Source organism: Canis aureus, chromosome 18 (genome assembly GCF_053574225.1).
Source record: "Canis aureus isolate CA01 chromosome 18, VMU_Caureus_v.1.0, whole genome shotgun sequence".
In the NCBI taxonomy this organism is placed as follows: domain Eukaryota; kingdom Metazoa; phylum Chordata; class Mammalia; order Carnivora; family Canidae; genus Canis; species Canis aureus.
Genome location: NC_135628.1, coordinates 8,516,650 through 8,532,283, shown reverse-complemented (window position 1 = coordinate 8,532,283; position 15,634 = coordinate 8,516,650). Strand labels below are relative to the sequence as shown.

At 43.3% G+C, this 15,634-nt stretch overlaps 1 protein-coding gene and 1 pseudogene across 3 annotated transcripts in view; one reads left to right on the top strand and one right to left on the bottom strand.

The window, feature by feature from the left end:
• The window catches only part of SAMTOR (S-adenosylmethionine sensor upstream of mTORC1), a 92,906-nt gene extending 85,378 nt beyond the window's left edge, over window positions 1–7,528 (bottom strand). Inside the window, exon 1 of one of the 3 annotated variants that reach the window (XM_077856120.1) lies at window positions 7,204–7,528. In XM_077856120.1, coding sequence (XP_077712246.1) covers window positions 7,204–7,363 — 160 coding nt within the window. In that variant the 5' untranslated portion in view covers window positions 7,364–7,528. Of the gene's footprint in view, window positions 1–4,596; window positions 5,524–5,580; window positions 6,188–7,203 lie in introns of those variants that run through there. The other 2 variants (XM_077856121.1, XM_077856122.1) reach the window with 2 other exon arrangements.
• A 5,968-nt stretch (window positions 7,529–13,496) lies between these two features.
• LOC144288253 (keratin, type I cytoskeletal 18 pseudogene) lies at window positions 13,497–14,792 on the top strand (annotated as a pseudogene).
• Window positions 14,793–15,634: the final 842 nt, after the last annotated feature.

Here is a 15,634-nt window from a genome sequence, read left to right as displayed (position 1 = left end):
GTCAAATTTAATTAAAAAACAAAAAGCTGCATGGATGAAATTCAGCACTTACAAACAAAATTTAGCCCATAGTAATCTTGTGTTTGTAGCACTCTCTTTTTATAAACATATTTATGATAAAAATAGTTAATTCAAAATGTGAAACTCTTTGAATATATCCTATACATGAGATGGAAAGAATTAAGAAAAGGAAGAATCAACAGTGTCAACAACTGTTAATTCCTTATGAAACAACTTTACTGATATGTGTACAATCAGAGAGATCACTCAGTATAAACAAAGGACTTATGAACAACCTTCTGAGAATTCATTTTTGTGGGATATCCAACAGAGCAATTTCTGTATAAATGAGAAAATGGGATACTCAGATGCCCCTCTAAAGGCATGGTGACTAGCCATGTATTCTAAAATAACCCTTACAACGGGCATCAATATACCTACACTTAAAGCACAATAAATTAGTACAGTTTATATCAGTGGTTCTCAGATGTTTGGCTTTGCAACTAGTACAAATTTCACCCCCAAAATTCAGGAGATTGATATTGAAGCTGTAAAATTTTTATCTGCAAAGTTAAAGGATATAAATATAAGTAAATACACACACAATATTATGATCTTCTAATACCAACACACACAGACACACAATACAATATCCTTATTAGTTCTCATCTTTCTATGGACAAAACTTTATTATTATTTTTTAATCATTGTCTAATACTGGTATATAGGAACAAATGGTAGGGAAAGAGTAGCAGATAAGAAAGAAAGAAATGAATTCACGGTATACAGTAAAATAAGGCAAGTTAATCCAACATGTATTAAATGTTAAGGACAAGGCATTTTACAATATCTATATTCTCCACTATTTACAGTTTTACTTATAGAAAAACAGTATGATGTTTATATAAATAATTTGAACAACTTTTAAAAGAATAAAATTAATCTACTAAATTTAAGAAGAGGTGACCATAAATGCTTTACAAAAAATTGTATCCAAAATTTACAGTTTAAGAATATGAATGAATATAAAAAGATTAAACTCAACTATCTGGAAGTATCTGTGTTAGCTTCTTTCTTTTCGTGTGTGTCTTTATTTACACGGCATGGTCCTATATACTTGGGATACAAAAACAAAAAGCAGTGTGTCCTACTCAAAGAACTATATTTAGTGGGAAAGACTGGTAAATGAACTGGTTAGTGACAAATATAATAAAGGCTAGCACAACTGTGTAGGAGCATAAGGTAGAAAGAGGAGCACTTATGCAAAATTGGACACAACTGGTGTCTTCCAAGGATCTGTACTCAGTTACAATGTATAACTCATTCCTTCATTGGGCAGTTCATTCATCCTGGAACTTCAACTTCCATAGACAGGGCTTCCAATCCGACACTTCCAAAGGATGTATTCCAAACGAAACCATTACACTATCTCTAAGACAATCCAACCTGTTTACTCTGTTCTCCTTGCCCCCATCCCAACATACACACATTTCCAAAACGGATAAAAAATGGGCACTTTTATTTTTTCCCAGACAGAAAACCTTGACACCATCTCTGACTCTTCCCCTTTACTCACTGAAACAACACACTCTCACCTTCAAAACTTTGATACATCTTTCTCTATTTTCATGATCACTGTTGTTATTTATGCTATTATTACCTCTACATCAGATCAGTAGAAGAGTCTTCTAGTTGGATCTCCTTTCTTCCAGGTTCCTTCCTACTCTAACCTATAGTACTTTATTTAGCTCAGAGTTCTTTAACTCCTCTGCCCATCATAAACCTATATAGACATCTGTATTATTTGAGGTAAGAAGTTCCACAGATGATACTAATGTGGAATCAAGGCTAAGATTCACTGCATTTGTTATTGTTTCTTCCCCCCACAAAACAATCAAAAGGAACTACATAATTTTCAGTGTACCTTTTGAAATGTAAAAACAAAACAAAACCCTAAAAAGATACCTTACTACAAAGATAGCTAAAAATAAAAAAAATCAAACATAAACTCTCACTGAAATGACTGCTTAGTAGTCAATGTTCTCTTTTTGTGTTGCTAATTATTAAACTCTTCATTTTTTCTACCTACTTGAATGGCAATTTCAACTCTCCTTGTGCAAAGTTAACAAGCCTTTCCATGAACAGTCTTCACTTTACTTACTTTGCTGACTGAACAAAGATTCTATCACAAAGAAACACTTTCTGATTCTATATTAGAATGAGCGTGACTTAACACAGAAGGAGAAAAAGTAGGAAATCTCCATGAAAAAGTCTGTTATCCTAGTTTTTTTTTTTTAATTTTTATTTATTTATGATAGTCACAGAGAGAGAGAGGTGCAGAGACACAGGCAGAGGGAGAAGCAGGCTCCATGCACCGGGAGCCCGACGTGGGATTCGATCCCGGGTCTCCAGGATCGCGCCCTGGGCCAAAGGCAGGCGCCAAACCGCTGCGCCACCCAGGGATCCCTGTTATCCTAGTTTTAAAAACAATTTCAAGACTTTGTTTCAGGAAAAACACAAACATTATATTCATTCTTCCATTTTTAGACCTTTTGTTGTTAGTTTAAAATTATTTCTAATTCAAGAGTTTTTCCCTCCCTGCCAATTCTCTTGTTTGAGGTGTTAAAGAACAATCACAAATGTATTTTTCAGCCTATCCTAAACTGTTATTCTAGCTCACCCTTTGTCTCAAACTATAAAGAATTTGAGTAATCAATAAGAATTAAACATCTCAACTAGACTACTCAGTTGTTGCCTTTTATTATGCTGCTCACAACTATTTATCTTCAAAACACAATTTTTTCTGGACTTAGTCTACAGAACCAACCAATCCTGTGTTCTTTCCTGCTTCAGTATCAGTAATGTGTCTTAATTACTTTTATAATATCATCATTGCTACAACTAACATTGATTTTAATATAGGAAACTATAATAAAAATCACCCATAATACCATAACCTTGAGACTATCACTGTTAACAGGTTATTATGTATTTTTACTTTTTTCTGATTCACTTATAAGTTGCATGGGTTTGCATGACAAACTGTTTTAAACTTGTTTTGGCATATAGAATAAGTAAATTCAGAGTGAATAAACTAATAAAATTTGCTAAAGACATTTGCAGATGGGTTAAAAAAATCAAAACTAAATGGAAAGAAATCACACTTTTATTTCTAACAACTGCAGCCTTTACATTTTCTCGGTATTTTTACATGAATATGTTTGGAAAAAGAGATGCCAAGCATAATAACAATCACTATAGGAACAGGATTATGTGACTAGGGTTATGGGAAAAAAACAAAGACAACTGAAAATACACATGGCTCTACTTCAGTTCTCAATTAGATATGTACTCATCAGGCAGATATGACTAAACAATGAAGTCCCTGTTTGGAACACAAAACTAGCTGTTTCTCATTAAAAAGCTGTCTACAACTCATGATACATTTAAAATATTTCTGGCTTACATGGAGGGGTTATTTTTAAAATTCTGTATAGCAAAGACAAAAGACACCTATATCTGCAAGCTTGTTTCCATTTATAGAAACTCAATCTAAAAGACAGTTCCTTAGCTACAAATGCTGACACCACAAACACCTCTTCTCACCACTGCCAGACATTTCCCTACCATTTCCTCTTGGTAACTATTTAAGATATCAGCACAGCTTAGAACACTGATCATCATATCTCCAATTCTCACTTTACACAAATTGTCTAAGTGGTGACAGAGGACAGGCAGTAAATGGGAGCAGAGAGGGGAAAAAAGTAATAAGAGTGCACTAAATCCACCTGCAGTCTTTATCATCCTATCTACCCCCCGCCCCGCCCCAAACCCAAGCCTTCTAATCCCTGTCAACAAGCTTAGTTGGGACAAATGAATTGGGAAGAATGGAAAGAAATCTTTTTCTACCACAGTAGGAAAATCTCACTTTCATTGTTATTCCTGCTTCATTTTCAATTCCAGTACAGATATAAGGGAGAACTACATTATCGACCCCATACTGGTTATCCAGTGCTCAGTCCTGTCCTTACGATCTGGTGAATGTTTTACCTCCTTCTTCATTCTACCTCAACTTCCTTCTTTTCCTGCCATCTCTCCCAAAAAAAAACCCATACCTCATGTAGTCTCTACTCAGCTAATCCTACCTCTCAACGGATTCCTCCAGTTTTACCAATTTACATCTTTTTACCTAACACACATTCTAGAGCTACTTCCTGCCTCCCATTTTCCCTCCTATTCTACCAACATGTGGAGTCACCATTAGGTGTGCAACTGGGGAAGAAAAAACTATTATTCCCGTAAAGTATGTACACCGCTAATGATCAACTATCCAAGTTTCAAGCGACTTGTTTTAATATTTTTGAGATTTGACACACTGATGTGTAAAAGGAAGGAACTAGTTTAAATCACCATTGCAGGGCAGCCCCGGTGGCCGCAGCGGTTTAGCGCCGCCTGCAGCCGGGGGTGTGATCCCGGAGACCCAGGATCGAGTCCTACCTCAGGCTGCCTGCATGGAGCCTGCTTCTCCCTCTGCCTGTGTCTCTGCCTCTCTCTCTCCCTGGATAAATAAATTAATCTTAAAAAGAAAAAAATCACCATTCCAAAACTGGCTGATAAATTTCCAGGCTCCAGTGAAAAGGATTCTGAAACTTGCATCCGAGGTGGAAGACAGGAATTTTTTAAATGGCACCCCAGGTGAGTGATAAATGCTATACAGTTCCTTCTAATCTAACATTCCAAGATTCTAAACTGGAATTCTCACCGCATTTTCTGGTAGGAATATTGTTACAAAAGGTGTGTAGTTTCCATCATTGTTGGTATTACAATTACTGACCAAACAGGCTTCTGTAACCTGATCTAGCACCTAAGCACCATGTATATTATTATTTTATAACCACAGGTGACTTGCAAATGAACTTATAAATTATATGTTTGTAGATTGTGGACCACCAGTATTATAACAATACTAAAACTTCAAAGGAAAACACTTTTTCCTTTGAGGAAAAATTATTTCCTTGGGATTATGTGCATAGTTAGACTTTTCTACAGTTGGCCTTTTCACAGATTTGTACCCAGTCACACCTAAGATTTCCCATACATGTCAGAAATAAAAGTAGGAAGGGCATACTCTTTGGATCTCTTACTTTGCTGGTTCACTGAAGGGGCTTTGTGTATCAGTGGAATAAAGCCTAGAGAAATCTAGATCATTGATGGAATTCAGGGCATTAAAATGCCTAAAGAACAGTCTCACTCAAATGGTTACAGACTGCTGGGACTTCACCTTCCCAGAAGCACACTGGATCATTTATGAACCACATATATCTATTCTAGCTCTGGTAACTTCCAACTACCCATTCTCATTATAAACAAAAGTTGCCTTGGTTAATATTCAAGTTTAAAGACCTGTTTCAACATGTGGGAACTAATCAAGTATAAACAGCATTCGAAGACATGATGACACATTATTAGCGGTTGGTTTAGGTGCAACTTATTCATTTCTGAATCAATAATGATATTGTTATAAGAAGGTAAAAATGGAAATATGGGCTAGTCAGTTTCTTTTTCTTTAAAAAGACATACTTGCTTTTAGAGTCGTACAAAACAACATGATAAACTTAAGGAAATCGTGTCCATTTATTCCTTCATTTCTCCAGTGGATTCCTCCAATCTACAGTGAATGCCATTATGTAAGCGTATTCTCTGAATATCAGGAATGATGCAATGGTTGCCATGACAACTACTCATTTTATTGAATAAATTGTGTGTGTGTGGGGGGGGGTTAGAGCATTCTTTTTAAAAAAAACAAATTCTAACATCGTACCTACGCCTCACAAGTCTCTATTGTTACCTACTAAACAATAACGACAGGCCACGTTTGAGGAGGACTATTTAAGCAGCTACGTAGATCCGAAAGCTAAGCTGGAGTTGCCAAGGGAGGGAAACTTTGAATTCAAGTTCGAAAAAATGAAACACATCAGCCGCACTCACGGGAACAAAAGACGCTTCTTTTTAATCTTCTAGAATAATTGAAAAAGTGTCGTGTAAAGCGAAAGTAACATGCAGTTGCACGGCGCTGTCACAATTTTGCTTCTAACCCCGAATTTAACGAGGTATAAAGCTAACACTAGAAGGCTGCCGTCTTTTCGGTGTGCGATTAAAGTGAGAGCAAGCGGGAGGTGACCTCCCCCGCCGCCCGCCCCCCCCTCCCCCCCGTTTTGATGCACGGAAGAAATCTCTCCCGAGCGTGTGGGGAAAAACAACAACAACAACAACAACAACAGCAAAAACAAAACAAAAAACTGGTCATTTTCATGTGGTCAGTGCAGTCTTCTACAACAGCTCCGTCGAGAAGCCTGGTATTTAAAAACACCACGGATAACCGCAGATCCAACTAGCAACGCTCCCGGGGCGGCAGCCGCAGAGGCTACTTAAGATCTTCCACAGGAGAAGGTTCCCGGCGTCGGCATCTGCGTCCTCCGGAGGAGCCGCCCACTCGGAGCTATCAGGGGGATTTCGAGAGCCTGCCCCCCAGCTCTGCCCCGGCGAGGCGCGCGCGGAGGTCCGGCTGGAGGCGGGGCGGGCGGCGGCGCCCCTCCCCCTTTAGCGAGGTGCAGTCCGGTCGGCGCGGCGGCCCGCCGACTCCGCAGCCCGGCCTCCGAGGGCTCAGTCGGGGGCGGCACGTCACTCGGGCTGGTCGAGCGCGAGGCGGCGAGCGGCAACTCAGGCTTCCTCCGCATCTGGCGCTCCCCAACGGGTTCTACCTGCCTCCGCCGTTTACCTTCGCCTCCCCGGCGACCGGCGGCCCCCGCCTCTGCGGGGAGGGCGCGTGTGCGCGCGCGCGCGTGTGAGTGTGTGAGCGAGCGTGTGTGTGTGTGTGTGTGTGTGTGTGTGTGTGGTGACAACACGCCCGGCCCCCCGACGGGGCCCAGGGGACTGACCGGGAGGGGCGGGGACTCCGTCCCTCGGCGGCCCCGGAACTCTCCGGGAGGGCCCTCCGCGACCAGGGGGCGGGCGGAGCGCGCCCGACGCCGACCGAGGGCTGGACCGAGGAGGGGGCGTCCGGGCCCGGAGGAGCGGCACTGGCAGGGGCTGACGTGCAGCTCCTTCAGGTTGTAATGGTGGCCCCTTGGGGGAGGGGAGAGGTGACAGGGGGCTGGGGGCGACGACGCCTCCCCTCCCCCCTCGCTCGAGCTCGCTGTTTACCTTCCCGGTACTTCTTGCGGAGCCGCCGGTGGACGCTCTTCACCACCCCGGAGAGCTTCTCCTGCTCCAGCTTCCGCTCCTGCTCCCGAGGCGGCGGGGTGCTCGGGGGCCCAGCCCCAGGCCTGCGAGCACCGCCTCGGCCGCCGGCCTCCGGCTCCATGTCGCCGCCGCCGCCGCCGCCGCCCCTCGGGCCCCCGCAGACGCCTGCCTGACGGAGGAGGTGGGGAAGGAGGAGGCAGCAGCAGCGGAGGCAGCAGCCGGGGGAGGCCCGGGGAGCCGAAGCGTCGGCCTCGGAGGTGGCCCCTCGCCCAGGCGCCCGAGCCGATTGGCGGACGCTGGAGGGCTGGGCGGAAACGGAAAGGGCTGAGGGCCAATGGACGGGGAGCGCCGGCGGTGCACCCGGGTGTTTGGGCCGGCGAGCAGCTGGAGGGGGCGGGGCTTGCGGGCCCGGGGAGCGCGGCGGGGGGAGCGCGGGGCCCGGACGCTCCCGTCTGTCTGCTCCCCGCCCCGCCCCGCTCCCCGCTCCCCGCTCCCGGCTCCCGGCTCCCGGCTCCCGGCTCGGTGCGCAGGCGCCGAGAGCCCCCCGCGCTTGCGCCGCGGAGTTTGCTCAGTCGGGGCTCGCGGCTCCTGCCCACCCGCCCGCCTGGCGTCTCCCGGCCGTGCGGTCCGCAGAGACATCAGCGTCCTAGCGCGGAGCGGCTCGGAGCCTGCGCCCCGAGCGCCGCCGAACTTTGTCATGTAGAGGTTCTCTGCGGCTGCGCAGCGCGGGGGAGCGCTTTGGAGCGGAGTCGACAGCACCGACGGGAGTTTTACGCTCCGAGGGACCCGAGCGGAGATGCTCTCGTTGGCGCCCAGGAGAGGTCGGCCTGCGGAGCGTGGACTTCGTGCACGGGCTGCTCGGGCTGCACGGGATGCACGGGCTGCTCGGGATGCACGGGATGCACGGGATGCACGGGCCGGCAGTGCCTGCAGCGCCAGAGCTGCGCAGAGGACCCAGGAAGTGGGGAAAGCCGAGGGCCACGGAAGGAGGTGACGGCGGAGGGGCTTGGAGAGACGGAGAGCCCACAACGCATGCCCTCGGGAACTGTCGCGGTGGCCCGGGGAGCGTGCCCCGATTGAATTTGCATCAGGACCGAGTGCTTTTAACCCCGGCTTGAGGGTGTTCTTTAATTTGGTGGGTCCGTCCATGTGGAGGGTCGCCTGCGTGGGCTTGGCAGCTCACACCTGCGGCCCCTCCTCGCCCTCCTCTTTGGAAATTGCTGGGGAGTGTGGCTGCTGATTGCGCCCTTGCTCCCCGGAGATGCGTGCGCGGGCCGTATTAGTTCCTGCGGTTGGTACCGAGGCGGCTGCCCGAGGCCGAGAGCTCCTGGAGGGTCGGGTAGGGTAGGGTTGCAGAGTACCCTCGAACCGCGTGATGCTGTTTGTAAATCGTTGCAAAAACTTTTTGACCTATGACCTTACGAATATAAATAAAGCTTGAGTTGTGTGACGTTTATATGCCACCTTCTGAATAATGAAGACCCTGAAGAGCAGAGCATTGTGCACGCTCTCCAATACACAGAAAGAACAGGACAGGGGAAATGAAGGGAGAAGGTGCATGGAATATAAGGATGGAAGATGCAATCCTACCCGCACTGTGAAGAGGCAGGTCAAATACAGATAAACCTCAAAAGAACTAGTTATAATGAAATGACACACATAGGCCTAATAAGTTGAGGCTAGGGTAGTCTTATTTGGTTTTGTTTTGTTTTTTCATTTGGAAAGAAAGAGAAGCTTTAAATGACACATTTGTTTTGGCTCTTTCCATATTTTACTATATATGGGAGGTGAAAAGAGTTGCAAATATTTGGAAGTCACAACCACTGTAAAAGAGGGCATTCAATTTCATTTGTACTGTACTAAAAAAAGAAACTCCCTGCTACTACTAGCAAATGAATTTTAAGGTCCTCTTTAAAAAGTCAAACCCGTATCCGAAGGAAATTGGGGAAATACGGAAGGGAGTAAAAATTGCTGAGAGAAGATCTTAAGTGTTCTCATCACAATGAAGAAATAAATGATACATTTGTGGTGGGATGGAGTGGTAGCTAATCTGATAGTGGTAATCATTTTGCATTTTATAAAAGTATCAAGTCAAGATGTCCTACACCTTATACTTTCACAATGTTATTTGTCAGTTATTTATCAGTGAAGCTGGGGGTTCAGGGAGGAGAAGTCAGCTGGAAACCAATCACTGGGAGATAACAACTTAACATTTTTTTCCCCTTTGCTTGTATATCTTTATTTCAAATGGGATATTTTTGATGGATATAAGGTAATCTGTTATATGAATAGCCTGTCACTTTAGTAACCAATTCCCAACTATAGTATATTTATGTTGTTTCCAGTTTTTCTGTGTTCCAAATAATGCTGTGATGAACACCCTTGTATACAAACGTTTGTCTATATGGGACGCCTGGGTGGCTCAGTGGTTGAACATATGCCTTTGGCTCAGCTGGGGATTCTGGGGTTCTGGGATTGAGTCCCACATCAGGCTCCCCACAGGGAGCCTGCTTCTCCCTCTGCCTGTGTCTCATGAATAAATAAATAAAATTTTTTAAAAAAAAACTATATTAAAAAATAAATGTCTTATATATTTCACTACACTAAATTTCTAAAAGTCAAAAAATTTTTAATCAAAAGGTCAAATTTTTAACTAAAAAAGTTTTAAGGTTTTCAATGTATATTGTATTGTCAAATTGCCTTTTCTGAAAGGTGGTAGCAGTTTATGTCACCTCCAGCAGTATATATGAATGTCTATTTCACTGCACCCTTATCAAATATAAGTGTTACAATTGACAAAATCACTAATGAGATTTTTAAAAGGTCTTTGTTTTTAGGAAACATTCTGTTTTTTAACTAGCTATTCTAGTTGGTATAATATTAACATTGAATATTAATATAGCGGCAAATAAAAGGAACTTATTCAATACTCTAGTTGTCATTTTTCAGGCAAATCAAAGATGTATTTTACATTGTTTTTTGGTTTCATACTTTCTTGAGAAGCAATTTGAGAAAGGAATTGGAAAGCTGGATTTTATTCTGAAGTTGCATGAATTCAAATAGGGCAAAGGCCAATATGACCAATACTGACTTTTCTTAGGAGGACTATGGCAACTGGCCATAGACCACAGTTTAAAAGGAAGTTTATAGCCTTCCTCTGGTGTGATTAATAACATTGGAAAAAGCTTTCCTTCTGTTAAGGTAGCAGAAGAATGGTAATGAGATTTTCCATTTAAGTAAGACATTTGCCCTAATTGCTGCTAAGAGTGGTTCTCTGCAGGAAGTATGTTTGGTGCCATATTCAACAAGCATATCCTATATGCAGGAAAATATCAACACCTTCCCCCACTCCATGTGATGACAGGATTTCATTTACTGTAAATTTCTTATTTTTAAAAAAATTATCTATTATTTTAAATGGCTATTGGAAAAAGAGATGTTGGAAGAAAACAGTATTCACTGAGCAGGATAAACCAGTCTGGGAGGAAGAGGCATTTTTCTAATGACCGAACTAAACCCCTGATAACTAAATTTCTCATCCTCATTCTTTGCCTCACCTGACCAACTTTTACAGTCTTCCCCATGCACATTTGGTGTGTCATAGTAAGCTTCTCCATCAAAGAATCACTCAGTATAGGAAAAATGTCTTGGCAAAAAAATACCTGTCTTCTTTGTTTGCAGTTATATTCATTTTAAGGGAAACAAATTCCCATAGACTGTAAGAGTCAACATGTAAAATTAAATGCATTCTAAGAGTTCAAAGAAATATTCATTGGTGATGAAAAGTAAAATTTAAAAATCTGTATCAAAATTTGGGTGATGAGGGGATCCCTGGGTGGCTCAGTGGTTTGGCGCCTGCCTTTGGCCCAGGGCGTGATCCTGGAGTCCCGGGATCAAGTCCCACGTCGGGCTCCCGGCATGGAGCCTGCTTCTCCCTCCTCCTATGTCTCTGCCTCTCTCTCTCTCCCCCTATGTCTATCATAAATAAATAAATAAATCTTTTTTAAAAAATTGGGTGATGGCACTAAGTGAATAGAAAGATTCAGGGTACACTTTGTGTAAATGGAACACACTTTCCAAACACACTTTTCATTATGTGTTGAGTATTCCTGTAGATCGGAGAAGACTACACAGTAGAAATTGGGGTTCTTTAAATGATCTAAAGCATTAATCATTTATTTTTATTTTCTACCATGTTATTATTTATCCTTCTTTGACCCTCTTTAGTATCAAAATCTTAAAAAAAAAATAGGCTCTATTTTTCTAGTTCTCATTTTAACTGAATTTCTAAAAATTCTATTTCTAAATAGCCACGAACCAAAGATTTGGCCAGCTTGGAATATATCTCTATCTTCAGTAACAAAAAGGTACATCAAGTCTTTTTGTACTATTGATATGCACCATTATATATTTTATAAGTGTAAATTTTTTTTTAATTTTTTTAATTTTTTTAATTTATGATAGGCACACAGTGAGAGAGAGAGAGAGAGAGAGGCAGAGACACAGGCAGAGGGAGAAGCAGACTCCATGCACCGGGAGCCCGACGTGGGACTCGATCCCGGGTCTCCACGATCGCGCCCTGGGCCGAAGGCAGGCGCTAAGCCGCTGCGCCACCCAGGGATCCCATATAAGTGTAAATTTAACATTAATACTTCTCTTAATTAAACTAATAGTGGAGAACTAGCAAGAAAAGAAGTATTTTCAGTGATATATTTCATTCAGTATGGTGAACTGATTACAAACTTTAAAATTCCTTCTATTTATTGAAAATAGAATTATTTTCTTAAAGAATTTGTTTATAAGTACTACCCAATGTCTCCCCTGCAGTTCTTACCATATCTGCCAACATACAAGTCTTTAAAACAGCACAGATTACCTCTCTTTTCAGAGTTATATGCAGAATTGTGTTTAAAACTAGTATTAACTACAGCAAGTGAAAACCATTAATTAGTACCTAACTCCCAATGCAATGATAGAATTCACAATATTTTTGTAATATACTAATTAGTGAAATGCATTTAATTTTCACAACAGGACTAATGTAGGAAGATATCTACATAGAACATGGGGAGTAAACTTCCAGGTGATAAATGATGTTCTTACAATGGAGCCTGGTACTAAGAGAATTTCTGCGTCCTAATTTCAGCTTTCTGTTAACCACTAGAGCATCAATCACTTGATTTCTCTAAGTTTTATTTTTCTTTCTTCATATGTTAAATGAAGAAAGATTTGACTAGTGTTTTTCAATATTTTTTTACCATGATACACAGTAAGAAATACATTTTTTAAACTAATACATTTTACTTATCTTTTTCTTTTAAGATTCTATTTATTTATGAATGAGAGACACACAGAGAGATAGACAGAGACAGAGAGAGAGTGGCAGAGGGAGAAGCAGGCTCCATGCAGGGAGCCTGCCGTGGGACTCGATCCCTGGTCTCCAGGATCAGGCCCTGGGCTGGAGGCGGTGCTAAACCGCTGCCCCACCCGGGCTGCCCACTCATTTATCTTTAAAGACATTCAAATGGCCAACAGATACATGAAAAGGTGCTCAGCATCATTAATCATCAGAAAAATGAAAATCAAAACCATAATATTATTAAAGGATATTAGGTGGCCCCCAATCTCCAGAAAGACCAAAGAGGCAGACTTGGAGACCACCCAACTTGGATCAACACCTAAGTCAGACCCAGTGACTATGCTCTCTGGCCAAACCCCACTGACTCTTGTCCCTTGGCTTACAGGGCAAATGTTGGACATTGAATGAGGGAACTTCAGTCATTGTAATAATAAAAGACCCACACCTCCACAGCCTCCCTCAACAGACTAAAGGATTCCCTATAGCATCTGCCTCATTGTTTTGCACTTTTCTAAACAGACGGTTCACTCCAGAGAATATAGTTAGCAGAGTCAAAGTCTCTTATCTGAGCCTGCATTCATATTGGAGGAAATCTCCCAGATGTAAAAATGGTGTTCAAAGGGAGCTGAGTAGCCTCTATATGGCAAGGTGCATCTCACAAAGTGTTCTGAAAATTAAAGTGAGTCACAGAATTATAGTGGTTTGGAGGCTGAAAGGGATCTTTTAAATTAGTAGTGTTTTCCAAATTTTAGGCCAATAATAGCGGGCCATAAAATCAATGTAGTATACTCCATAGCTTTCAAAACATTTAAGAATAGAATTGAAAATACCACCATGGTCCTGGCCTGAGCCTGAGCCCTGGCCTCCCGAGTCGCCCTTTGGCTCTCCGAGCAGCATGAGCTCCACCACCCGCTCCCCTTCTCTTCCAACTACGGGTCCCCGGGCTCCGTGCAGTCCCAGCCACCAGGTCCGGCCCATCAGTAGCACAGCCAGCGTCTATGCAGGCATGGGGGGCTCGGGCTCCCAGACCTCCATATCCTGCTCCACCAGCTTCCCGGGTGGCTGGAGGTCCGGAGGCCCGGCCGCGGGGATGGCTGGGGGTCTGGCGGGCATAGGGGGCATCCAGGGCAAGAAGGAGACCATGCAAGACCTGAGTGACCGCCTGGCCTCCTACCTGGAGAGGGTGAGGAGACTGGAGGCTGATAATCAGAGACTGGAGATGAAAATCCGGGAACACCTGGAGAAGAAGGGGCTCCCAGGTCAGAGACGGGGGGCATGACTTCAAGACCACCAAGGACCTGAGGGCTCAGATCTTTGCAAGTGCTGTGGACAATGCCCGCATCGTTCTGCAGATTGGCAATGCCAGGCTTGCTGCTGATGACTTCTGAGTCAAGTATGAGATGGAGCTTGCCATGCGCCAGTCTGTGGAGAGTGACATCCATGGGCTCCGCAAGGTCATTGATGACACCAACGTCACTCGGCTGCACCTAGAGACAGAGATCGAGGCTCTCAAGGAGGAGCTGCTCTTCATGAAGAAGAACCACGAGCAAGTAAAGGGCCTACAAAACCAAATCGCCAACTCTGGGTTGACGGTGGAGTTGGATGCCCCCAAATCTCAGGGCCTCAGCAAGATCATGGCAGGTATCCGGGCCCAGATGACAAGCTGGCTCAGAAGAACTGGAAGGAGCTGGACAAGTACTGGTCCCAGCAGATCAAGGAAAGCACCACAGTGGTCACCACACAGACCTCTGAGATCGGAGAAGCTGAGATGACCCTCATGGAGTTGAGATGCACCACCCAGTCCTTGAAGATCAACCTGGACTCCATGAGAAACCTGAAGTCCAGCTTGGAGAACAGCCTGAGGGAGGTCAAGGCCTGCTATGTGATGCAGATGGAGCAGCTCAACGGGATCCTGCTGCACCTGGAGTCAGAGCTGTCCCAGACCCGGGCAGAGGGGCAGCTCCAGGCCCAGGAGTATGAGGCCCTGCTGAATGTCAAGGTCAAGCTGGAGGCTGAGATTGCCACTGACTGTCGCCTGTTGGAAGACGGGGAGGACTTCAGTCTTACTGACGCCCTGGACAACAGCAACTCCTTGCAGACTATCCAGAAGACCACAACCCGCAAGATCGTGGACGGCAAGGTGGTGTCTGAGACCAACGACACAAAAATTCTGAGGCATTGAGGTAGCAAAACAGGGTACCTTTGGGGAGCAGGAGGCCAATAAAAGGTTCAGAGGTCAAAAGAAAAAAAAATACCACCATGTATAATTGCACTAAGTGAAGATAAGTATTGTCTGTTGGAACTTTTGTCCTAATTATATACAAGTGTCTATATTTACATATGTAAATATATACGTATGTAAATAGTATATGTTTAAGTGTTCTGAGCCCCAGTGCAAAATGTAAAGATAAACAAGTAGATCAATGAAACAGGAGACAACATTCAGGAATAGACCCACACATGTATAGACAACTTATTTTTTCACAAAGTTGTAAAGACATTTAGTGGAGAAAGGATAGTCTTTTCAACAAATGATGCTGGAACATTTATATGCAAAGAAAAAAAAAGAAAAAGAACTTCAGCCCATGTCTTATGCCATATATGAAAATTAACTCAAAATGGAACACAGACCTAAATATAAAACTTAAAACTATTAAAATTCTGGAAGAAAATCTTTATGACCTTGGATTAGGCACACATTTTTTAGAGATGACATAAAGTATAACCCACAATAGGAAAAATTAATAACTTGGACTTCACAAAAATTAAAATTGCCTGCTCTTTAAAAGACACTGTTCAGTGAATCGAAAGACAAGCCACTGAGTGGAAGAAGATATTTGAAATCATATGTCTCATAGGGGCTTGTATCCAGAAGATACAAAGAACTCTCAAAACTGAATAATAAGAAAGCAACTTCCTCCTTCACCAAAGGGGAACAAAATACGAAACAATTTCCTAAATATGATGTACAGATAGCAAGAAGCACATGAAAAAGTGCTTACTGTTATTAATCATCAGGAAAACACAAATTAA